Here is a 25,831-nt window from a genome sequence, read left to right as displayed (position 1 = left end):
CTGTAATGGTTCTGTATTTCATCTTTTTATTTATTTATTTATTTGAAAGTCAGAATTACACAGAGAGGAGAGGCAGAGAGAGAGAGAGGTCTTCCATCCGATGGTTCACTCCCCAGTTGGCCACAATGGCTGGAGCTGTACCCATCCAAAGGCAGGAGCCAGGAGCTTCTTCCGGGTCTCCCACATGGGTACAGGGGACCAAGCACTTGAGCCATCTTCTACTGCTTCCCCAGGCCATAGCAGAGCTGGATCGGAAGTGGAGCAGCCAGGACTAGAACCGGCAACCAATTGGGATGCCGGCACTTCAGGCCAGGGCGTTAACCCGCTGCACCATGGCACTGGCCCCCTGTATTTCATCTTTTTAAAAACCATCCCATTCGGGCCAGTGCTGTGGTGCAGTATTTTAATCCTCACCCTGTGGCGCTGGCATCACATATGGGTGCCGGTTCTAGTCCCAGTTGCTCTTCTTCCTATCCAGCATTCTGCTGATGGCCTGGGAAAGCAGGAGGAGATGGCCCAAGTCCTTGGGCCTCTGCACCCATGTGGGAGACCCAGAAGAAGCTCTTGGCTCCTGGCTTTGTATTGGTGCAGTTCTGGCCGTTGTGGCCAATTGGGGAGTAAACCAGTGGATGGAAGATCTCTCTCTCTCTCTCTCCCTCTGTCTGTAACTCTACCTCTCAAATAAATAAATAAAATCTTAAAAATTTTTTAAAAAAACTCAAAGTATTGATTATTTGATTATTAGTAATTCAATCTGTAATACACAATGAATGACCTGTATCTCAATACTAAAGGAAATGATTTTTCAAAAACAGTTTTATTTATTTAAAAGGCAGAGAGACAAGTGGGGAGGGAAGAGGGGAGAAAGAGATATCTTTCATCTACTAGTTTACCTCCTGAATTCCTGCAACAGCTAGGGCTGTGCCAGGCTGAAGGCAGAAGCCTGGAACCCCATCTGGCTATCCCATAGGGGTGGCAGGGATCCAAATACTTTGGGCCAGCACCTGCTGCCTTCCAGACACATTAGCAGGGAAGCTGGACTGAAAGCAGAGGTAAGACTTGAACCCAGGCAGTTTGCTATGGGATGCTGATGTTCCAAGAGAGGGCTTAAACACCCCTCACTACATGCTTTTTAAACATTTCACAACTTCAGAAAGCACTTTAAAGAAGTGAGAAGACTTTAAAAAGTTCATGGACGAGAGGATTAAAAGGTAAAAATACAAAATAGACATGGGGCCAATGTTGTGGCACAGAGGTAAAACTACTAATGCTTGTGACACCGGCATCCTATATGGGTGCTGGTTCACGTCCCAGCTGCTCCACTTCCAGTTCAGCTCCCTGCTAATGTCCCTGGAAAAGCAGCAGTAGATGGCCCAAGTGCTTGAGCTGCTGCATTCACTGGGAGATCTGGGTGGAGTTCCTGGCTCCCAGCTTCAGCCTGGCTCAATGCTGTACATTTCAGCCATCTGGGAGGTAAACCAGTGGACGGAAGACCTCTCTTTCTCTGTCTCTCCTGCTCTCTGTAACACTGACTTTCCAATAAATACAATTAATAAAAATGTAAACCTTACCTTTCAACACAAGTTCCATCAAGGTCAAGACATGCTTGTAAGCAATGGTACCAGATATTTATTCCATCTCTAAGAACTGAAGGTACTGGGAATCCAGTCACATCCTTTTTTTTTTTTTTTTTTTTTTTGGTATTATTAACTAGAGAGAAAAATGGGTGCCTTCTGAAGACATTTTAAACATTAGGAAACCAAAAGAAGTCAGAAAAAGCCGAAGTGGATGCCTCATGGTTTCTCACTGAAACTTATAAAACTGTCATTGGTCGCTAAGAGGCAAGATCAGGAGCATTGTCATGGTGAAGGAATCTGGGGAGCAGCTTTCTTAGGTGTTTGTCTCTGAAGCTTTGGCTCACTTTCTTAAAATACTCTCCTGGTAGGTAGATGCTATTGCTCTTTGGACCTCCAGAATGTCAACATGCAAAATGCCCTCAGCATCTCCAGAAATGACTGTCATGACCTTTGCTCCTGACTGATCCACTTTTGCTTTGACTGCACCAATTCCACCTCTTGTTTTGATCGTGGTTTGTTTTCAGGTTTGTATTGGCAAAGTCATTTTTTTATCTTCTGTTATGATTCTTCTGAGCAATGCTTCAGAGTCTTGATCCCATTTGTTTAAAATCCCTATTGAAAGCTATGCTATTAACTATGGCTCATCTGGGTGCAATGCTTCTGACAGCTAGTGAGCGGAAAGTTTGCTCCACTTTCATTTTTCAGGCACATTTGTGTATTGAGGTGCCTAACATGTTGGCTACTCTTTTTGCTGTTAACTGTTGGTCCTCTTCAATTAGGGCATGGACAAGATTAATTTTTTCCTGCAAACTGATGTGGATGGTCTGCATTGAAGGATCCATCTTCAGCACTGTCACATCTCTTCTTAAAATCAGTTATCCATTTGGAAACTGTTGTTTATTTGAGACACTATCCCCATAAACTTAAACATTTTTATTTGAGAGAGAGAGAGAGAGAGAGAGAGAGAGAGAGAGAAAGAGAAAAAGAAAGAAACATTTCAGCTGGTTCACTTTCCAAATGCTTACAATAACTCAGGCTGAGCCAGGCTGAAGCTAGGAGCCAGGGCTCCCACAAGGGGATCAGGGACCCAACCACTTAGGCTATCACTTGCTGTCTCCCAGGGCATTAGCAGGAAGCTGGAATCAGGAGCAGCAAAGCCAGGACTTCAACTGAGGCACTGTGATATACAAGTGGCATCCTAAGTGCTGTACCAAACACCTGCCCCCCAACCCCCATAACCTTTTCATAAAGCATCAGTGATTTCACCATTCTTCCACCCAAGCTTTGCCATAAATTTGATGTTTGTTCTTGCTTCAATTTTAGCAGAATTCATGTTGCACTGATAAGGGCTCTTTTCATACTGATGTCTTCTCCTTCTCATTGCCTCAAATTAGATCCTATTCAGACATGTTATAATAAGTCAGAACAAGTTTATTTTGGTGCAAAAAATTTTGAAATCTGTGCATAGTTTTTCATAATATACAATTCCCATGAACTCTTTGAAGATTTCTTGTATAAAAGCTGAAATATGTCTTATATAGAGAAATTATTGATTTCCATGGCTGAGACTTGTAGTTACTCCCCAGTCTATCCCTTTTCCTATCTTCTTTAGATGGAATCACATTGTTCCTTGTCTATAAACCAGCTCAAAGAGTATATTCCTCTGGCGCTCTTTTTGCAACTAGTTGGGGATTTTGTTTATGTTTTGGCCAATGTGATCTGATTTGGAAAGGACGGAGCCTTACAGAGGAAAGGCTCATCTTTCTTCCTTCTCTTTTTGGCTGGAAGGTTGGTAATGCAGCAAAATGGAAGACACTGATCTCTAATGACTGTGTAGCTGCTATACCAGTTGTGGAATGCCTGTCTCCCACTTGACTCTTACATGGGAATGAAGTTAGGTTTTTATTTTGGTCAGCCCATAGTTAATACATAGCTACTTTTCTCCCCTGACACTAGGAAAATACACCATAAAATAACTTAGTTGGATGGTACATGGTAGGGAGTTTAAGTGATAACTTAGAATGATGCAGCTTTAGACTACTCAGACCCTTTTATCTTACTATATCACAGAACACAAGCATCATGCCCATTATGAGCATTTTGGAAACAGATGGCACAGTACCATCCATAGTTTTCTTTTGTGAGTATTTCTGGTAGAGTTGCTGGCAGGCAATTCAAACACAAGGTGTGGTAGTCCCATGAGCTAGCATGCAGGCCCTGCAGAGGAGCCACCCTCTATTCACCTTGCTGAACCTAACTCATAGTGGGTGCTCTTTCCAGCCCTCTCTGTTCCAGCCGCACTGGCCTTTTCTTTGAATGGAAAGGCTCACTTCTATCTTAGAACATGTGCACCTGCTGTTTCTTGAATCTGAGTAGTTCTTCAGACAACAGGTGAACCTGCATCATTTAAGTTTCATCTTAATTGTCCTGTCTTCACAAAGACCTCCCCAGAACTCCCATTACAGCTGTCTCCTTTCATACTACTCTTTTTCCTGTCACTTTGTAAAATTATCTTTACTCATTTGTCATTTAGTCACTGGTTACCTGGTTTAGTGACTGTTTCTCTTTTCCATCCCTTGGTCTTCTTAATCTGAATTGCAATGGGGATGCTGTTCAATTAACGTGGATCAGTGCTGGGCACTGACTAAGCCCTTGACACACATTTGTGGAGTCAATGAATGAATGTGATGATGAATCGACTCTACAGGAGAACAGCTGAAGCTCTGTCATATCAAGAGCAGGCTTTGCTCAGCTTTCTTGCCCACCCCGCTGCTATACCATCTGGGCACATCATGACATCTGTCACATCTATGGACATCAATGCTCCCTTCTAGCAATGAGACCCTAAGGGCCAGAACCAATTCCATTCATCACTGCATCCTCCAGTGCCCAACACAGAGCCTGGCACATATTAGGTACTCAATATACATTTGCTGCACATTGTAGGAAAAGATGCTCTGCCCATGGGGCTTAACATGGTGGCACAGTGGGTAAAGCTGCCACCTGTGATGCCAGCATGCCATATGGGTGCCGGTTTGAGTCCCGGCTGCTCCACTTCCAATCCATCTCCCTGCTAATGGCCTGGATAAACAGTGGAAGATGGCCCAAGTACTTGAGCCCCTGCCACCCACGTGGGAGACCTGAATGAAGACCTTGGCTCCTGGCTTTGGCCTGGCCCAACCCTGACCATTGTGGCCACCTGGGGAGTGAACCAGCAGATGGAGGAACTCTCTCTCTCTCTTTCCCCCTGTAACTCTGCCTTTCAAATAAATAAATCTTAAAAAAAAAAAAAAAGATGCTCTGTCCACAAAAAAGCAATGTTGGTTCTCGTAGTGACTCTAAAGAGACCGCTGACTTTGTGTGCAAATGAACTGATTCATGATTACATTTGTATCACATCCCTCTTGTGTCTCAGCATTTTTCTATATCCTTCTCTTTACAAAGTGGTTCTGGGAGTGGCTGTCAGTCTGCTTCTTTAAGAACTGTGAAGTCTGCCTGTCTCATTTACTGTCAGGGGCAGGAGGACTGCTACCAACGGCATGTTTTACGGGCTGGGCTTGCGATCTTGGCTCACTGGCTCATTGCAGGGCATCTGATAGAGGTTAGGGCAGCTGTTCCCTCTAGGCTACCTGGCTAAATGCAGTCATCGTGGCTGAAACTCCATCCTATCCTAACACTGCCCCACCCCATGCACAAAGGCTGGTCTTAGGACCAATAAATTATTACATGCTATTTAGGTAACTAGAAGTGGATACACTGATAAAGACTATTTTAACCAGGAAATTTCTTATATGAAAAGTCATTTATGATATTGGATAAAATAGGCAATAGCACTGCTTAGGAAAAAAGAAATCACATCACAAATGTAGTTTATTAATGCCTCTGCTACGGGGGTGACTCCAAAGGGTTCAACAAAGATTTTTATTGTTTCTCAGACAGACTTTACCAACCTCAATCAAGAGATCTGAAATTCTGTAAAACACATGCTTGCTCCCTCGCTTCAATTTCCTTCAGTAGTTTTATGGATCCCTGAGGCCAGGGCGAGCAGAAACAGATGGCGCTTGGAGGTCTTTACGGTATGTGTTGCAGTGCCACGATAAATTCGAAAGTTTTGCTGATACTAAGCTTCTGGTATTAATCCTGACATGAAATGATCCTTGATTTAGCTTGTTTTTTTTATTTTTTAATCTAGTTTATTAATCATATTGGCTGAAAGATTTTCTTCTGGAAATTAAAAAAAAAAAATACCCAGGACCCTCACTCAGACGAGGCGGACAAGCAGGCCGGCATGTGTTTATTCAACATAGCCATTTTCCCCAGGGCCTACCCTGCCTCATAAATTGTTGTAGTGGTGTGAAAAAATACAAGTCAGCTCTGAAAGAAAGTTCTCCTCTTAAATCACAACCATATTTGTGAGAGGGGAGGAAGCTCGTCACACTCTCTATTTTCCTTTCCTAAATAATTTCTGGTTGTATTTTCCAATGAATCGTCTGTCTCCCCTTCATACAGCCCTCTCCTCCCTCTCCCCATTTGAACAGTTAAATATCGCAGTAATTTGTGGCGCAGGGATACTTGTTAATCGTTCCGATTTGGATCATTATTGTGGGCAGAGATGTAGAATCACTGTAATGGAAACAAAGTGCAAAACTCTAGGAAGGAATGTTTTCCAAATGGGAACGCCCTGCCCACCAACGGCGGCGGGAACCACGGAGCCTGCCTGTGGCTGTAGCAATTGCAGTATACACCACCATTCTAGTCCTGGAGGGACCAGCTTTCTGGTAACTTCAGGCCAGCACAGTGAGTTGGAGTAAAGGGGGGAAGCCACTCGAAGGTATGGACAGAGCCCCTGATCTGTGACAAACACGGTGGAAGACAGCAGCTGAAGATGGAAATAAGTGTATGCAGATAATGGACTGGTACCTTTACCAACCAGACAGAAATGGGTACTTTGCTTGACCACACTGACACTAAAAAAGCTTTAAAAACCTTGAAGACTGATCAGGCTGGGAGAAAAGCCATCGTGGAGGGGGAAAGAGACGGTGAGAGAAGAAACGCAAAAGGAACAGACAGCAGCAGATCAGGGGCAGACTCGACTTGGCTCAAGCACTTGTTAAGTTTGCATGTTACAGATACTTGCAACTTGTGTGACCTCTAGAAACTGACTTCACCATTCTGCGGCTGAGAGCTGTGTAACAGGACCTACCTCCCGGTGCAGCTGAGAATGTTAAATGAAGGAACACATGAACAGCGTCTCTAACGCTCACTGCCGCGGCTGGTCTTCAGTCAATGGGGTCCTACTGTAGCTGAGCCGCAGCCTACCTTCTCTGCCCATATGGGATGTCTGGGTTTTCTATTTCATTTTTAAATATGACAGATACTACTCATGCTAATATTGCTATTAAGAGGCAAGAGGCTAAGATACGAAATGAGATGGAATTTCTGTAAATGCAGTCAAGGGAGTTAGTTGGGTGTTGTAAATAATAAAAAATACAGCCATTTAAAAAAATGGGTTTTAATTTTTATTTAAGAGGGAGAGGATGCATTAGAGTGAGAGCATACATGTACGCACTCCCATCTTCTGGTTCACTTCCCAGATGTCTGCGACAGCCAGAAATGGGTTCCTGAAGCCAGGAACTCAATCTGGGTCTCCCACATGAGTGCAGGAACCCAGCTACTTGAAGCTGAAGCCAGGAACTCAAGCCAGGACTCCCACATAGGTGTAGGAACCCAATTACGTGAGCCATCACCTGCTGCCTTCCAGGGTGTGCATTAGCAGGAAGCCATGCTCAGGAGCTGGAGGCAACCATCAAATCTGGGTATTTTGATGAGGGACACAGGGATCACAACCAATGACCCAACTGCCAGGCCAAATGCCCGCCCCTCTGGACACATTTGCAAAGAGATGGGAGCACTTGTACATTTGTCTAACCTATAGAGACTGATCAGGGCCCTGGTAAGCTGGGAAGTAGTAGATCAGTCGAATTCCAGGAAAATGGCTGCTAGTCCACAAGAGAGAAAGGAAAAGCAATGGGTCCTACAGAGAAGGTATTGAACTGCACAGGCTGTTATTGGAAACTAGTGAGGTTTCCAAAGAAATCTGCATGGAATTCTCTAGCTCCCTGGCTATTGTTCTGCTTACCACAAAGGTCTGCAACGTGGATTTACTCAAAACAAGGAGACCTGGAATCAAAGCAGTGCCCAAGGAACACACAGTGGGTGCATAGCAAGTGCTGCTTCTCTTCAACATGTGAGAAACGGTTCTGTCTTCCGACGAGGACTGCAGAGCCGAACCAGGACAACTATGAAATCCTGATCTACTTGTGAATCTGCGTCAGGCTGAATATAGCAACGTGGACTTGTACCTGTTAAGTTGCCTAATCTGTATAATTTACACCCAGAAATCTTGTTAACTAGGGCAAAACAGCTTGCTCCCTTTCAGCACTGAAGCTGTTGCTCCTAGGAGAACAGAGTTGAGAAAGAACCTGAGAATACAGTTAAGGAAGAACCTAAAAGAATCTCCATCTTAGGGACAAGAGGCCACCCTCAGAGGCACAGAATATATAAAGCGCTGCCCAAGTGTTGCTGGTGGCAAGAGCCCATGCCCAACCAACAGAGGAAGGATTAGCGAAATGCAACCAGCATCCCGCTGTGCCATGGGAAGTCTTTACATTCAGGGCAGAGAGCAGCATGGAAGACCAGCTATCTGAGTCCAATCTAATCTCTGCTATTAGTGGGATATCAGACAAGGTATTGAGCTTCTCTCTACCTCAATTTCCTCATCTGTAAAATGCTTTTTTGAACCAGTTTACTGTGAGGATCAAGTGAGTTAATGAAAAGCACATCTTCCTGATGCCCAGGGCAATTTCCTTGTCTTCTCCCTCCTCACATCCACACGGTCAGGACGTCCTGGTGGCTTTACCTCCAAGCTACATCCAGAACCTGACCAGGCATCACACTGCTGCTCTCCTGGCCCAAGACACCACACCGCCTCCGAGTTTATTGCAGTAATCCAAGTGGTTTGCCACACAACAGTCGAGTCCCACAGAGGAGATTTGAGTCCGATCATGACACGCCTCTCTGAGGCCCCTCTGCTGCCTGTTTATCTGACCATGAGCAGCAGCTCCGAGGCTCTGTGGGACACCCAAGTGGTTCCCCCTGCCTGCTGGACCCTGCTCTTTGGCACTTACATCCCTCCATAGGTCTCACTTAGTTACTTGGTCCGTCTCTTTCCACCAGAACAGTGAGCTGAAGGTAGGCATGTGGAATTCTGCCTACTTTGTTCAGTACTGAATCCCCCAACCCGGGAACAGGGCTTGCCATCTGGAAGGACCTCAATAAATGGTTTCAAATGTACACAAAGTACTTAGAGAAGTTCCTGGGATGTGCCTTAGGTATGATCGCTGTGACTGTTCTTCCCAGATATGCGGTCTTCCTGAGTAATCCTCTACTCATTCCATGCCCCCATGAAGCCACACGGCCCCCACCCTCTAGGAAACCTCCTGCAGCAGTGCAGAAGAGACTGGGGCTGCTATTTTCAGTCTACTTCACTTCTACGCTGCACCATTCTGGATGTCCTTACTAAGCTTCTAGGCAACTAAACATCCTTACAGACATAATTAGTAAATTATTTAGTTTTGGAGGAATTACTGCCAAATCAATACAGGAAAGCAGTGGATCCACAGATACGATGTCTGGATTAGACACTTGCGACCTGTTAATGGTGGTGACAGAGTTACCTGCTCTCCACATTGGAAATCCTGTGGCATAGCAAGTTCTGGGGGCTGCCTTGGCTATGTTTCTTTATGTGGATCACATAAAACATGTCAATGCAGTGGATTTATACTTATTTATAGGCATTTATCCTTACGCTGGTTTTACAACAATATAGTACTACATAACATATATGTAACATATATTACAATAACATATTGCTCTGAAAGTTAATAGATGAATAAGTGAACTTTATTTAATATGGATGGCCAATTATATACATACATATATTTTACACACACGTATACACACATAATTCAAAAACTTTGTGGAAAATGGAATTCAAAGATAAGTTTGTGGCGGGCATTTTGCCTAGTGGGAAGTGGGAAGATGCATGCATCCCATGTTGGAGTACCTTGGGTGGTATTTTACATACAAATTCCAGTTCCCAATTCCAGCTTCCTGCTAATGTAGACACTGGGAAGCAGCAGATGATGGCTCAAGTAGTTGGGTCCCTGCCACCTACATGGAAGACCTGGATTGAATTCCTGGCTCAGCTTTTGCCTGGTCTAGCCCTGACTCTTGTGGGCATTTGGAGAGTGAACCAGTGTATGGGAGTTCTCTGCTTATTGTCTGTTTCTGTCTCTCTGCCTCTCAAATAATACTAAAATAGTTTATTTTGATATAAAAGTTCTTTAAATTCATGCATAGTTTCTTCATAAGGTGCATTTCCATGAAGTTTTTTAAGACCCCCTCATAGCACAGATCCAAATACTGCACACAGATCAATTTGTCATATATGTATATATGGGTGTATGTGTATGGTTATGTATGTGCATATCTATGTGTGCACCTGCTAATACTCTTAACTGAAACATAGAATTTTAAGGCTAAAAGATCATAAACCTAAGGGTAGTCACTTCTTTCTACAACTGATGGGGTTGTAAACCTATTGGTTCTACACCAGTCACAAAAATGTTAGAAACTATTACCATAGTTCCCAAGAAACTGTAAATGGATATGATGTGTCCTCCAGAATTTGAGGGACATTCTTAGTAAACTCTTATTTTGGAGTTCTTTTGAGGCTCATTTACACACACACCTCCCAAAATGCTTTGCAAGCACTAAAGTACTACACAAATGTAAAGTATTATTATTTTCTATGAATAAGTTAAACAGATACATTCCAAGACAAGGTTATAAAGTTTACAGCTCTTTAAATTCACTCTTCAGATTTTCAATGGAGCACCAGCTATTTAAACACTACTTTCAAAGTAGTACTAGTAGTAGTAATAATAAAACAATAAGAAACAGAGCCTCTGTTAGCACTTTCCACTGTACATGAAGTGAGCAGAAATGTGATGGAGTACTGACATTCATTTCACTTTGAATTAAACACAGCATCACCACAAGTCCCAAGAGGCAGTATTAAGTTTTGTGTTTGGGTAATACTGGGAATTCTACAGGCAAGGGTAGAATTATATTTGGTTGGCAAAGAGCCAGTTCAGCTTCACACTTGTCCTAGAAGTAGGTGGTCAAAAAATCTGTTCTTGTCATCAAACCTATTGACATAGTTGCTTAAACTATCTGGGTTTCAAAACCTTTTGTGCTATTCATTTTGAAGATAAAATAAACCTTAAGAAATGAGATAAAATGAAGCAAAGATTCATGTCTAATGAAAAAGACATTAGGCAGAATTCACCTTGGGGAAAAGTCAGCCCAATCAGGCAGAGCACATCAAATAAAAACAAAGAATGGAACTGGGTTTTCCAAATGTTTTCATCTGATAGTTGATGCTCTCTCTTTCTCTCTCTCTCTCTCTCTCTCTCTCACACACACACACACACACACACACACACACACACAATCAGCTCTCTGTATCACTGGGTTTGGCATCCAAAGATTCAACCAACAACAGATTGTACTGAACACATGCAGACTTCCCCCCTCGTCATTATTCCCTAAACCATACAGTATAACAATTATTTACAGAGCATTTACACTGCATTAGGTGTTATAAGTAATCTGGAGTGAATTTGAAGTCTATGGGAAGTTGTGTGTAGGTGGTATGTGAACACACCTTCATCTTATGAGACTTGACTGTCCTCAGAGTTGGGCATTCTCAAGGTGTCCTGGAACCAATCTCCCCAGGCCACTCAGGGACAAGTGTGTACATGTGTGTGTATTTATTTATTCTTTGATTTTATTTCTTCAGGACAAAAGGATCCAAAAATCAAGGTAAGGAGGGGACGCACTCACAGCTCTCACTCTGTTCCCTCTAAAATTCCTGCTGTGAATTTTCTAGAATTCACAGTACATGTTTCAAAAGAAACCTTCACTTTTGGTGAACGGAAGTACGTGTTCCCTGATATGTCTGGTTTTGCTGTAATAGAATATAATGCCTCTCTAATAAATGTAACCACAAACATTTTAAAAAATGTGTCTGCATTCTGCTAATTTATAAAAAGCAGGATGCTGTCAGATAAAATTTCATGAAAATGATCTATAAACCAGACTGACCAAAGTGAAAGGTACTCAGGCGGTACTTAGGGGCAACAAATACATGGAAACCACTGGCAAGGCTTCCAGTGACTGTGGTGAAACAATGGGCTGCAACGGAGCTCACATTCCCTGGATTTGCAAGTGACTGTGAGGTCACAGGAAATCCCGAAATGTTTTCCACATTTTCTTTTATACATTTTATGTCAAATTTCCTGCAATTGAAATCATAAACCAGCCTACTGCTGGAATCTCTTCTGAAGGAAAGGAGATCTTGTGACACTCCCCCATGAGCACCCAATAACTCAATTCCTGCCAGTGTAACAAGAGACTGCCAATGGACTGCGATAAGGCTGAAACGTCAGATGCCCTAATTCTGCCAAAATGAAAACCAAACCGATGTCTTCAAGAGAGCATGAAAAGTGCACTTCGTCCTGTGACAGCAGGCTTCTCTTTAGCGTAAGAGATAACAGAAGACAAGGCGGGCTGCCCTGAAGACAGAGACTCACCGTTTCCCTAGCGTTCTCATGCAGAGTGCATTTGAGGATTTACAGTCTGATTCTGAAATGGCATCTTCCCAACAAGTATTCTTACATGACTCAACCCTGGACCACCACATTTTATTGTCCCAGCTATATTTAAGAAAGAATAAGTTAAGTGAAATGTTCAAGTTTAAACTATTCTCTCAAGATTTATCACTCTCCCCGGTGGAATCTGAAAACAGCTTTTAAATGGTCAAGCACGATGTTACTGTAAATCAACAACATGGAAACTCACGGCAGCTGATTACAGTTTCTAATGAGCACTCATCTCCAACGTGGTGCTGGACCACGAGGTACAGGCGTACATTACCTCTCCCGACATGTCTGGGGCCATCGGGACGGCCGGCCACAGTGATGAGTAGATCCCAAAAAACACCACCCAGAGCGCGATGCTGCCCCAGATCGCTATGTGGCTGAACTGTGAAGGAGAAAATATCTGTCAAAGGCCTCTTGGTGGACTGGGGACACTAATCCTAGTGGAACACCCACAGAATCCCTCTTTATTTATTAGACTCATAAAAGCATTATCCACAGGATTTTCTGCATAATCTCTATAGAATTCTGTAATTGCGTGTGCATTTTTAAAGACAAACTAGGTCTTTTATTAAGTGCCAATCTCTTCCACAATGGTCAGAGTGTTTGTGGTTCTGGAATTTACAACTAAGTCTTCTTTCTCTGTCTCCTTAGATGGTTCTCTCCTCTTATTTTTATCTTTTGTGTCTCCCAATCCCTTTAAGCCTACTTTAGTTTTGCTATGCATGCTCTCATTAAAAGATTTTAGACACCTGGGAGAATATTATCTGTATGCCGATGATTGCCAACTCCAAATTTCTTGTGCCAATCTACCCTGAGCATTAAACTTCTTCTTCTTTTTGTTTGCTGGGTCTCTATACCTGGATGTGGACATACTGCAAAATAACCATATCTAAAAATGAAACTTGTGTTATCCAGACTGGGTATTTATAAATATATGAGAACAAATCTTTTGCTAATGTTGTTAGTCTTCAGAATGAGTTTTCAACGAATTTTTTGAAGAATGCCAGTCCTGGGCCATCTCTAAAAAGAGATTCGTAGTCAAGTAAGTTTGAAGGTCTTCCTTTTCCCTGGGATATTCACAACATATAATAATATATTAAAGGCTCTGAGAAGTCCTGTAGTAATAAACTTTAAGTTTGTTTAACCCTGTACTTTTGCACTAATTATAGGGTCCACCCCCAGGACCCTATAATTAATGACTTGTGGACTAGGATAAAGGGACAAATCAATTTAGGATAAAAAAGAACCAAAAATTTGGATAGAACACATAAGCAAATGTGATATTTCCTGGTCATGATTAGGAATACTCTTACCCAGGTCCAATATGATGTCTCTAATCCAGCTTTCAAACACACAGTTATCACCACAAACTGAAACAGAAGAGAAAAATGTTATTTTGTTTCATAAATATTATAGTTGATCAAATGACTGAAAGACATATATAAAGAACAGGCAGCTTTGAGTTAAGCTGTGGGACCAGTGGATTATTCTCTGCTTGCTCAGTGGGGCCAACAAGCACAGAAGCAGGTGGGTTGGCTGGGAGGTCACATCAGGCCTAGAAGCACTGACAACTGCCCACTCACAGCATGGCACTCCCACCGCCCTCTTGGCATCTCCTCATCTTAGCCTGAGTCTACCCATGAAGCCCCTGACTCTGCGTCAGCCTGCTTTTTGTACAACTCATGAATGGCAGCAGAGAGCCTGTGTCTGCATTCATTGGCTTTCCAAGCTTGCTCCAACTTTATTTTAAACCATCTTTCATAGGATAAGTCCAACTTTCTGAATTTCAAAGATACATTTTGAATATTTAGAAATCTCAATGCTCCAGAACCTTACTTAGTGGATACCCTGCCAAGTAGGCTAGGAATCTGTCACTCCTGCATGATACACACCCTCACTGGCGACTGTGCTAGCGATTCTGAAAGAGGGGCTGGTGCTGGCTGAGCTTCCCTATGCTTCCTGACTGGCGAAATGCACCTGCTCTGCAGTTAGACTATCTGCGTCCAAGACTGCATCATGTATTAGCTCTCTCAGTTAACAAACAAGCTATTTCACCTCTCTGTGTCTCAGCTCCTTCTTCTGTAAGCTGGGACTGATAAAGTTTACCAACAGTCGTTATTTTACTTGTTTGTTGTTTGAGAACACAATGCTGGACAGAGGACACCCGGAAAAGTGCTTAGCACTGGAGTATTACCTATTGTGGTCTATTTATAACTAATGATAAACTTCTAACTAATGTTAGTAGTCAAGGGATCTCTGGGCACTGTCAGTGGTGTTTGCTTAGCACAGGTCATCAGTAGATGTCTGACGTGCCCAGTCCTACTTCCAGGCAGTTTAAGGGTCTGCGCCCAGTATTTGCTGAGACACTGCCCAGTGAGGTCGTAAACTTATGTTCAAGTGAGATGGCTGAGATTTCTCAGCAGGATCCAGTGGCAAGTCTGGGTTCTTATCTGCAGAAATATAACTGGTATTAAAATGTAAATACTGATTACCATAAACTATATAACAATTTCTAAAATGAGATGCACTTTAACATAAAATTAAACCCCCCCCCCCGACCTGAGTAGCATAAAGTGTGCATAGGAAACCTCGGTGATGTATGCTGTGGCTTATTTCTACCTGTTCTGCTAGGATTTGCTTCCTCTGTTTTTGCATTTATGTTATGTGAGAGCTATCAGCTATCAGCTCCTCAAACATATTTCTACTTTTCTTTTACTACTTCTGTAGGTTGATGTCAAAGGAAAAACGAGTCGCAGATTTGCCACAACCTTAATCCTCTGACACTTAATGGCCTTAACTTCCTATCATTCAGATCCATTTGGCCAAGTGGTTAAGACACTGGTGACTCCTGCCTGGGTTTGATGACTGATTCTTCTCCGGACTCCAGTTTCCCATTAATGCAGACTCTGGGAGGCAGCAGTGATAGCTTGAGTAGTTGGGTCCCTGCCATGAACATGATAGGCCTGGATTGAGTTCACAGCTTAGATCCGGGTCCCACCCTGACCACAGCAGGCATCTGGGGAGTGATCCAGTAGGTGGGAGAGCTCTGTATTTTTCTCTCTCTTTCTTGCTGTCTCTCTGCCTCTCAAAAAAAAAAAAAAAAAAAAAAGCCAAAACCGAAAAACCCACTTGATAACTTGATACTGTAACAGCGTATTACAGTTTTTCTATCAGCTGAGTTGGCCATACCGATAGCCATTCATGATTTAGAACAATTTTCTTCCTACCCAGGCTGTGGTGAGGCACAGGAGGGGGAGGGAGAACACCGGTCTGACAATTCAGAGGTGAGAGTTGGAGTAAGTTTTTATCAGAATCCAAATGTGTGTGACCTCAGGCATCAGAATTCACACAGTGCTTTCGACTTCTCAGGGAAAATGGTTTAAAAACATTTTCAGGTCTTTAATGTTGGTGAGGAGAGCGTGGATTATCTGGAGATTGTCATGGTTCTCAGTGCAGTGACCCACACAGTGGGCCCAGGCCTCGTGTGGGATAAATGCATCCAAGGCTGAAGGTTCTCTTTTTAATTACCAGGAGCCTCCGGAACCATTACTGGCCACACATTCAAGATTAGATTGATAATATCTGTCATCAAGTCAGAAAAGCGAGAAAATATTCATAATGGTGCGAACGTAAAACTGAGGGGCAAAGGGAAAAGGAAAACTAAAAGGGAAAACAGGGCAATAAAAGAGGGAATACTGAAAACAACACTAACTCACGTCCTTTAAAAGTCAGTAAATCCAAAGGGTATTTCAAAAACCTTAACAGTCAAAACATCTTATTTCATTCTTAAAGAGAACTATAAGCAACCCTTAAATCAAGAAATATACACATTGGCCAGGTGTAATCTCTCCACTCAACATGTAACCTTGTTCCCCACCCCACTTCCAAGCGACGGCACTCTCTCCCAGGTCCTGTCTGGAGAGGTGCCCATTCGTTCTTATGGATGTCCCTTCCCTAATAAACCTTGCTATTTTACCTCCCCCCCCCCAAAAAAAAAAAGAAAAAAAAAAGAAATATACACATTGAAATCGGAAAACAACACGAGCAGAAATGAAGGGCTTTGACTTTGTGTGCATGGGGTAGGCATCGTGCACTCACAGTGTAAACAAAGTTGCCCAGCAGTAGATAATCGGAGGTTTTCCCATTTCCAAACACAGTACCTGTATGAGAAGAGAAGCTTGTCAGAGAGGAAATTGGCAGGATGCTTTCAGAACTTCAAGATAAATCAACTTCAAAATACTGAACAAGAAACGGAAGCCAGGGACATTCAGTGGAGCAAATAGTGAGGTTGATTTGAAAAATGCTGCAAGAAGTTGCACAAGTTTCCATAAAGACAAGATGTAAACTGCAGAAAACTCCTAAGAGCCAACACGAAGAATGAAACCTGACTGCTAATCAGCTCTCCTTTCCCAAGATTAAAAACAAAAATCAAACTAGTTATTCCAGTAAAATTTAAAGATATGGCCTTTACGACAACAGAAGCTATTCTGAACTCTAATAGAGAACTTTGCTAACTTTGTGTGGATGAGGTGTTAGGATCCTTCTTGCAATTTCTCCATAAAATCATTGGAACTGAACCAAAAAGGGATTCATAAAACCAACTCACAGAGGGCCAACAGCACCAAGCGGTGTTCAAAAACTGAGTCTTTAGATGAAAGAAGCGATAGCTAGCAAACAAAAATGTCTTTTACTGATAAAAAGTAAAAGTAACTGAATAAATCATTGGCACTATAGAAATATTTCAAATTTCATGTTTTGTGTAGCATGGCATTTTATTTATGCATGTGTACAAGAACATTTATTCAAATTCTAATCTGTAAATGCAATATACAGATATGTTAGAATAAAGGACAGGATGAGACAGGGAGAGTGGTGGTGGGGAGCTTTGGGAGCACATGCAGGCTTAGTTCTGTCACAAGCTGTGTCATCCTGGGTTATTTATAATGAGTCCTCATGGAACCCAATTTCTTTACCTAACAGAGGGAGTGCAACTACCTGCCTTTGGAATGGTTTGGAGGTTAAGGTGAGGAGACATATAATGCACCACGCATGGTGTCCGGTGCATGGCTGGTGCAGCACGACTCTGGTAAATCACTCATTCTCACACTGTCTGGTCTTTGCATCTCTTATGCTGAAAAATCACTGAAGACCCCCAAATGCTTTTGTGTACATGGTTTATTTCTATCAATATTTACCAGATTAGAAATTAAAACAAAAACAAAAAATGTCCTGATTTATCTAAAAATAACAGCAATAAATCCAAGAGATGGTAACATAAACAACAGATTTTAGGAGAAATAGCTATTTTCCCAAATAAAAAAAAGCTAGTGAGAAAATTGGCATTGTTTTACATTTTTACAATCTTCTTAATGTCTGGTTTAATAGAAAGCAGCTGGATTCTCACATGTTGCTTTGCCTCACATACAAGTGTATGAGGGAAAACTAGCTTCACAGAGACATGGAATTATAAAGGAGGGCAGGGTATTCTTTGATACATCAAAACTCAAGTAGTTTCTTCAAGATGAGAGTACTCTCTTGAAAGTTTTCTTGCCGTGTGGAACCTGATTCAATCAATGAACATTTTGTATCTGATCACATCAAAATCCACTGGCCTGCTTTGCACTTGATCTTTTCCCTGTGCAAGATTCTGTAACCTCCTCCAAGTAAGTCGTTCAGCTCACCACTGAAGCAACCCTCAGGACACTGTTCCTGGAGACGGCCACTGCCTCACGATAAGCAGAAGTGCTTTATGCACATTCCCCCTTTTGTCAGCAGAGAATTCTGAATGTGCAAACCAAGTTTCAAGATTTCATAAAAGCATTAATTTTATGGCTTTTTCAAGGACTTTCTTAAGGGAAAAGGGCAGGCAGTAGTGACGAATATAAGGACTACTGGTACAGCAGTTACCTGCAAATTCCTTTCAAACCCCATGATTGCCAAGGTGGTTTGGATGTTTGCTGGATTGAGCTATTTTTAACATTAAGTTTATTTTTTTTTTTCAAATTAGAATGGTGAAATAGTAGTTTAAGAGACTTGATATGCCCTGCCTCCTAAACCTACATTGATTTTGTATTTTGAAAATAAACTTTAATTGGAGAATGTGACTAAGGCCCAGGGTATCCTGAATTATACCCTGGACTTCAATATTCCTCTTCTCCAAAAACTGAAATAAATACAAATGTCCATCAACTGATGGGCAGATAAACACAAGGTGGTATATATGTATGGTAGAATATTACTCAGCCTAGAAAAGCAATGAAATACTGACTCCATGCTGCAACATGGGTGAACCAAGGTCACTTGTGACATAATTGCATTTATATGAAATGTTCAGAATAGGAAAATCCACAGAAATAGAAAAATCAGTGTTTGCCAAAGGCTAAGGTGGGGGGAGGGTGGGAAAAACTAAGGAATGATTACTAATAGGTATGGGTGTCTTTTTTACAGATAAAAAATTACTTGCTAATTTACTTCAGAGTCACACACATACCCACACCCACTGTGCTTCCTGTCTATGGATTCACTCCCCAAATCCCACAACAGCTCTGTGTCAGGCTGGGGGCTGAAGCTGGGTGGCAGAAACCCCCGGAGTGTCACCACAGCCTCTGAGGGAGTGCATTAGCAGGAAGCTGGAGCTGGATTGGGATTTGAATCCAGGCACTCCTAACTGATGGCTTAACTCCTAGGTCACTAACTGCGCTGATACAGGCTTTCTTTATAGGGTGGTGAAAATGTTCTGGCTTTAGATATTGGTGACATTTGCACAATTCTGTGAGTATCCTGAAAACCCTTGAGTTGTATAGGCTAAAAGGGTGAATTTTATGGTGTGTAAATTATATCTCAAAAACAGACAAACTCATTGTATTTATCCTGGCCCACTGGGTCAATACTCTTATATTTAGATGTTCTAACCACACTCATTCCCATGACCTAGAACCTGAGAAATATTTGCTGCTATAATTTACTGAGTAATTGCTGCACACAGGAGATTTAAATCTCTACTAGGACATGACCTACGTCTTCTCTGTAGTTCACGTGCTCTTGGAATTCATGCACAGTTTACCGAGTGCCTAAGAGCAGAGAGGCGCTGTTGTAAGCCCTGCAAATACAACTCAGCTGACCCATTCCTCACCCTGCTGAAGCTCTGGTCCCAACAGAGGCGGCGGCCAGCACGAAGGAAATGGACGCAGTGCACCCTGACAGGCAAGTGCGTGAGGACACAGGAGGAGGACAAGGGCACAGAGCGCAAGGGTGAGTGTGGCAGGTGTTGGTGGCTCTGTGGGATGAGTGATCTCAAAGGGCCCTTCCGAGCAGAGTCCTGAGGGAGGGGAACACCTGGGGAAGACAGAGGAGGGGTACAGTGGTGGGGGCTTTGTTCTAAATGTTCTTTGTGAGTTTCTGGGGAAAGAGGCACCTGGCTTGATTTACGTTTTACAAGGATGGCTCTGGCTACTGCGAGCTGGCCAGCAGCACTCTCTGCTGTGGGCACAGTGGGCCTGGCCTATACTCAGGAGAAGATGGACAGTTCCTTGGGCGGAGCATGTGCCATGTTTGTTAATTACTGCAGTTCTGGAGCAGAGGCATTGAATGGTTGAGTTCTCCCCAACATCTCAAGGCCAGGTCTGCTCTAGGACACAGTAGCCCAATCGCAAGCGTTGCAGGGGGCTGGTCTCGAAGGCAGCTGTGGGATCATTTTTATGTGTCTAGGAAATGAACCACAATCCTGTCTCTTGAAGTGGACAGAATAAAATCAATCCCACAGAATGAGCAGAGAAAAAGTTTACCTGCCGAGATGAACATAAAAACCTTAGAAATCTCATCCAGAACGGCAGCCCAGCACACTTGAAAATGCTAGCCTGTCTGATTAGGTCCAGTCTAAAGCACTCGGCACAAGCCTCCCAGGTATAATAAAGAGACTACATAAAACATTAGCACTTATTGTCTTCCAGCTATCCATCAATGGGGGGGGGGGGCCTTAAAATTTAACTCTCTGCAAGTATGGAAAACATGGGAGGGAAAGAAGAAAGGCTTTGCATATATTAAATCACTTTGCTCCCAAAGGAATAATAAAAGTCTTTAAAGTGTGTACAGCTTTGGGATGCATGCATTTTAGGTTCAGGAAAATATCATAAAATGAAACACTGACACTGCTGTAATTTTCAGCATATATTGACAATGAGTTATTTTTCTAAAAAAGTAAAAAGTCACCTCTTAGCATTCATATCCTTTCTACTTACCATACTGAAGGGCTTTTAGTGGAAACCAAAACAGAATAACTGAGTGGAAGAGGCCATTTAAACAATGAACCCAGAAAACCTGAGGGAAAACAAAAATCCATGAGAACCATGTGCGATAAACTAGCGCTGTGAACTCTGCCCTTGCTTTTTATCTATGAGCTAGATTCACAAAACGTGTTTCTGTCGGGCCACCACTGTGAATTAATAGAATTGACAGACACTTTCTGCCTCTTAGACTTTCATGGGTCATTTATTTATTTTTATGTTTCTCAAAATGTTTTTTCAGCTTCACTTTAATTTTTTGCCCGCTTTTTACAAACCAAGTTTCAAGCGTTTAAATTTCTGCCTGAAAAACAGAAACTCTTTAAGTTGACTATTTTCATAATTCCAGAAGGATGGCTTTTAAGAAGATTGTAATTTGGGGAAATCTCTTATGTGAAATGCAACTGCAAACTTTGCAATGGTAGAGATCTCACACTTTTCTCTCTCTCCACACATAGAAACAAGTACATACACATTTTATTTAAAATGGTAAGTATAACATTTCAGTGTGTAGTCATTGTAGCATTGTGAATGTGACTGAATTCTTTTCTGAACACTGCTAAATATCAAGTTTCCTAACCTATAACATCACTGAATAGTTATTACTTTTTATGTCTGCTGTATTTTAAGAACGAGTATCAATGGTAGTTTCTTTGTAACATGGAAGTAAAAGATTAAGTTATAGCAAAAACTGTTTAGAATTCTTGTGGCCTTCTGAACAGTTGCAGTTTTGTCATTTAAAAGTGCTTCCTGCAAACAACACTGATGCTAAATCAAATTGGCATGTATTAATAGTTTTAAGCTGTTCAAACAACAGAAATTAAGTTGCCTGCCTCCCAAAATTTTCCACTGTGATCTCAATCTCCTTTGTTAGTTCACCCAGCCACACTGGATTGTATGATCCAATTTACGCTCCAATACATTACACATTTGAACTTGTGTTACTCATTAACCTTTGTCTCTTCTCCTCACTATGTCATTAACACAAGTTTTTATTTGACAGAAAGCACAGGTGGGTGCAAGAAAAATTAGTTCTACTTTTCCATTTTCCTGACCAATACTTATTGTCACATGCTAATCCTTTAACCCCGGTCGTGACCTCGGAGCCTCCGACCCTTTTTACCATAACAAACGTAAGCATCCTCATTCAAGGCAACAAGGCTCCTCCACTGTGGACCCACAGCAACTGCTGTGTACACAACTACGCATTTTGTAGTCATTTGTCCCTGCATCTGAAAACACTTTATGGGAGTTAATCACAGAATTCTCACAGAAATCATTCAAAAAATCGATAGATCCTACAAAAAACGGCCAGCAACTTGTGTATGCAAACCAAAAATATTCAAATAGATATGGCGACTGTATAACCTATTTGGGTTGATGTGGTGAGTTTGGTAAAAGTATAGACTAAGCCGATAGTCAAATACTTCTGCAGCAACAAAGGACACAAAGGATGATGTATCCACAGTGAAACTAGCTACCACCAGCTACACCTTTCTCCCGGCCACAAAATCGTGTCCAAGTTCCCATGTACAAAGGGCACAAAAGGATGTACTTTGCAGAATGACTTTCAGTAATCCCATGAGAGATAAGTTATGTTGTTAAGCAAGAGTGAGCTGGCCAAGTTTGTGGCTGGGAAGCTTACTCTTGCGAAGGTAGCACAGAATCTGAGCTGGGGCAGATGGGGACCTGTGGTCGATGCCACTGCCTGAGTTGATGAGAATTACTGTGCGTATACCAGTAGGCCTGGGACTTTCCTAGCTCACAGGTTACCTTTCAGGGAAGTAAGAGCTCTTGTTTCTTGTATCCGCCCTGATTGTGGCTTCCTGTCATTTGCAAATGTCCACTACAGGCAGCAAAAGCATTATAGCAATGCAGTGGGGATTAAATACAAACTGGATGTCATAAATAAATTTTAAAAGTCCCAAATAAAACATTCAAAAATGAAATCATAGATAAAACTTATTACAAACAGTAACAGCTTTAAAAGAGACTATTAGAGACACTTTCCAGAATGAGTGTGTTCTTTTATTTAACTGACTTCAATTATTTTAAACAGTGCCATCCAGTTGTATGTGACAGCACAAACATACACACACACAGCATGTTTGTGAAGATCAAATCTCAGAATAACCTCTGGGCTATAAATTTAGCTCTACCATTGATGGTGTGAGGTTAGAGGTGCCAAGACACCTGCTTCACTTTATTTCCTTGGCCAGAGAATAACCATCACTGGAGAGCAATATGAATTAATAAGTATTAAAAATATCCTCTATTAACTATCTGAAACTCAAGACATTGAATTAAAGTTATATCTAATTGTCAGTAACATGCTAATAAAAATGGACTCTATTAAGTGAAAATAATTCTGTGAAGATGGATTGTATTTGTTGCTTTTATAATATGAACACAAAATTTTTATTTTTAAAATGGTGCCAACATTGATTGTTACAATCTCAATTTTTCCTTCCTCACTTTCACTAAACAGAAACCCGAACTACCAATGAATACCAATGGAAATACTTTAGAACATGAAGATACTTTACAAAATTCATGGAAAAATAGTAATTTAAAGATAAATTAATTTTTGTTCACAAAATTTTTGAAATCCAAAATAAATCATCTTTTAATTCTATTTTCTGTGAACTTTTTTTAAAATAGTACTTCGTGTATATTAGCAGGACAGTAAACTATGCAGAAAATGATACCTTTTATTGGTTGTTGTTGCTGGGATGGATAAATACTTCACATCACAAGAGATGACAGTAGCCTATGGCTTCTTATGCAGAACATAAACCCAGAAGAGGATTTTTAGATAAAATACTGAGTATTTTATCTTGTATTTTTAGTTTCATGGCTTGGGAATACTGGGCATTATGATTAAGTGACTTACTTCCCAGAGACTATAATTTTAATGTCTGGTACCATCAATCTAAAATTCTAATGAGGATGAAGTTAGTTCACAGACTGAGAATGAGTAGACTGATACAATGACGCCCACCCCTTTACATGTGTGAAGCCAGCCCCTGTCAGCCCTGGAAGGCTGGCCCCATGAAGAGTGACCTTTTCCCCACAACACGGCCGAGACAGAAGCCAGAGGACAAAAAAGACCACGGCTTCTGTGTGCTGGACCGGCATATTGCTCCCTACAAACTATCATGAACTATGCTGATGTCTGAATTTCATGTTACAAAATAGCCAGACCAAGCCAATTAACAAAACCCCTTCCTAACCATATCAGAACATAAGAAATAATTTGCCATGGGCGGCACCCTGGAAATAGCGGAGACTGGCATCTTCTTGCCTTTGGAAAACCAGATGCCCCAAGGAATTACAGCAGGAAATCAGCCCACAGTGAACATGCACCCGGGAACTGTGCCCTACCTTGGTGTTGAAATCCAGGGCATTCTGAGACGTTTTGTATAACTCAGGGTACTTCAACATGTTCTCTTTCCTGCACGATCTCTCAAATATTCCAAGAGTTAAGGGAGGCATTGCTGTAAACATCTAAATGGACAAATTGGTCGGTCAGCCCAGCAGCCAGACACAGGTTGAACCCTTATCCCAAATATTCAATAAAACAGGAATTATCAAATATCAGAAACTTACCACATTATAGAGACCTATACACCATCTTTCAAAGAGGATCTGTCCAGAGAAACCATTAACAAAGGCAAACCAGATCTAGGGAGAAAACAGTCCAAAACCCCCCAAATTAGAGCACAAAACCAGAAATGCAGAGCTTAGAATCTCTTCCTATGCAACCATATGCAGCAGCAGCAGCAAGCCTGTTTTCTAGATTCTGTTGAAAATGGCATCGCTTAGCTTCTCTTTTTAATTTCAAGGCATGCTTGCATAAGATATCTGTTGCTTATGTCATAACTGGTTCTGCTTGGAGGATCAAAACAGAACTATATGAATAGGCCATCAGATTTTTAAAAATAAATATAATCTTGTTTCTAAAATCATTGTGACTAATATAGGAGGGTACTTTAAAGTACTCGTGGAAAAATGGAAAAGATAAGCTTATTGAGGTGCACAAACTTCTGATATGTATGCATAAGTTTTTCACAGTATTCATTCCTATGAACTTTTTGAAGACCTGTTGTGTTTCTATGCCATTAAGTTTTTAGCTTTAATTTCCTTCTTTTTTCCCCCCAAAGAAACCTTTTATTTAGTGAATACAAATTTCTGAAGTACAACTTTTTAATTCCCTTCAAAAATGCTTATTCAGACACAATTGAAAAGTATTTTAAAATTATAATGGTAACACTTGTTTATTTAGGAAATAATTTTCTGCAATAATATAGTCACTGCTTTCTTCCCTGTTGGTTGCTCGCATTCACAGAGTTCAGTTAAAAACATCTGCGAATTTAACTTAGGGGAAACCTGTTGCTTATAGTGTCCTTGCTTGCCCTTCCCTCCTTACCATCTGTAACTTGCATTTTCTTAAGTTGCTATATATCCTTGCAAATACTAAATGATACACTCTATAGTGCAGATAACACTATTTTGGACATTTACTCCACTTCCAGTTTTTGTTAGGCAATTCTGAACTGAAATCCTACATATCTTTTTTATCCCTAGGATGAATTCTTTGAGTAGAATTAAGGGATCAAAGTACATGAGTTTTTAGTTTTTAAAGTTCTTAATAATTACTGTTATAGAAAAGTTCAATTTGAATTTATAAATTAAAAATATTTCTAACAGATTTTAATAAAATCAAATCTTTAGCTACTAGTGCACAATGTTCTTATATAATTTCCAGTTCATTTTAAATCAGAAACTTTAACTTTGGAAACAAAATTAGGGGGCAATAGAGATAAGTTTTTCTCCAACATGTGTAAACATACGGAATATTAAAGTGTTTATCAGTAAATCAACAGTACATATATGCTTTTTTTTAAAAAGCAGACCTAAATTATATTAAAAATTAAGTTGACTTGGGAGGATAAAAAGCCTAGTTACATAAACACAAAAACAAAGCATAATTACAACCACAAAAAACTAGAACAGTCCTGACATGCAGCTCACCAGCAAGTTCATCAGTGGCATTTGCAGGGACTTTGCCACACTTCACGTTTCATTTAACCTCATTACAGAACCATGCATTGCTACAAATTCACCATTTATCAATATGTACCCAGGCTGGCCTCCCCATGGACAGTCTGTGGACCCACACTGGTCT

At 41.3% G+C, this 25,831-nt stretch overlaps 1 protein-coding gene across 2 annotated transcripts in view; it reads right to left on the bottom strand.

Moving 5' to 3' along the window:
* ATP8A1 (ATPase phospholipid transporting 8A1) overlaps nucleotides 1-25,831 on the bottom strand; it is a 257,106-nt gene that overhangs the window by 27,534 nt on the left and 203,741 nt on the right. For both annotated transcript variants that reach the window (XM_062213046.1, XM_062213047.1), the window contains 6 exons: nucleotides 24,253-24,327; nucleotides 24,028-24,150; nucleotides 20,602-20,680; nucleotides 16,463-16,524; nucleotides 13,678-13,734; nucleotides 12,639-12,746 (listed from right to left, as the gene is read on the bottom strand). In XM_062213046.1, coding sequence (XP_062069030.1) covers nucleotides 12,639-12,746; nucleotides 13,678-13,734; nucleotides 16,463-16,524; nucleotides 20,602-20,680; nucleotides 24,028-24,150; nucleotides 24,253-24,327 — 504 coding nt within the window. The remainder of the gene's footprint in view (nucleotides 1-12,638; nucleotides 12,747-13,677; nucleotides 13,735-16,462; nucleotides 16,525-20,601; nucleotides 20,681-24,027; nucleotides 24,151-24,252; nucleotides 24,328-25,831) is intronic.

The sequence above is a fragment of the Lepus europaeus genome, chromosome 16 (assembly GCF_033115175.1).
Source record: "Lepus europaeus isolate LE1 chromosome 16, mLepTim1.pri, whole genome shotgun sequence".
NCBI classification, from domain to species: Eukaryota; Metazoa; Chordata; class Mammalia; order Lagomorpha; family Leporidae; genus Lepus; species Lepus europaeus.
This window is presented reverse-complemented; position numbering and strand designations above follow the sequence as displayed.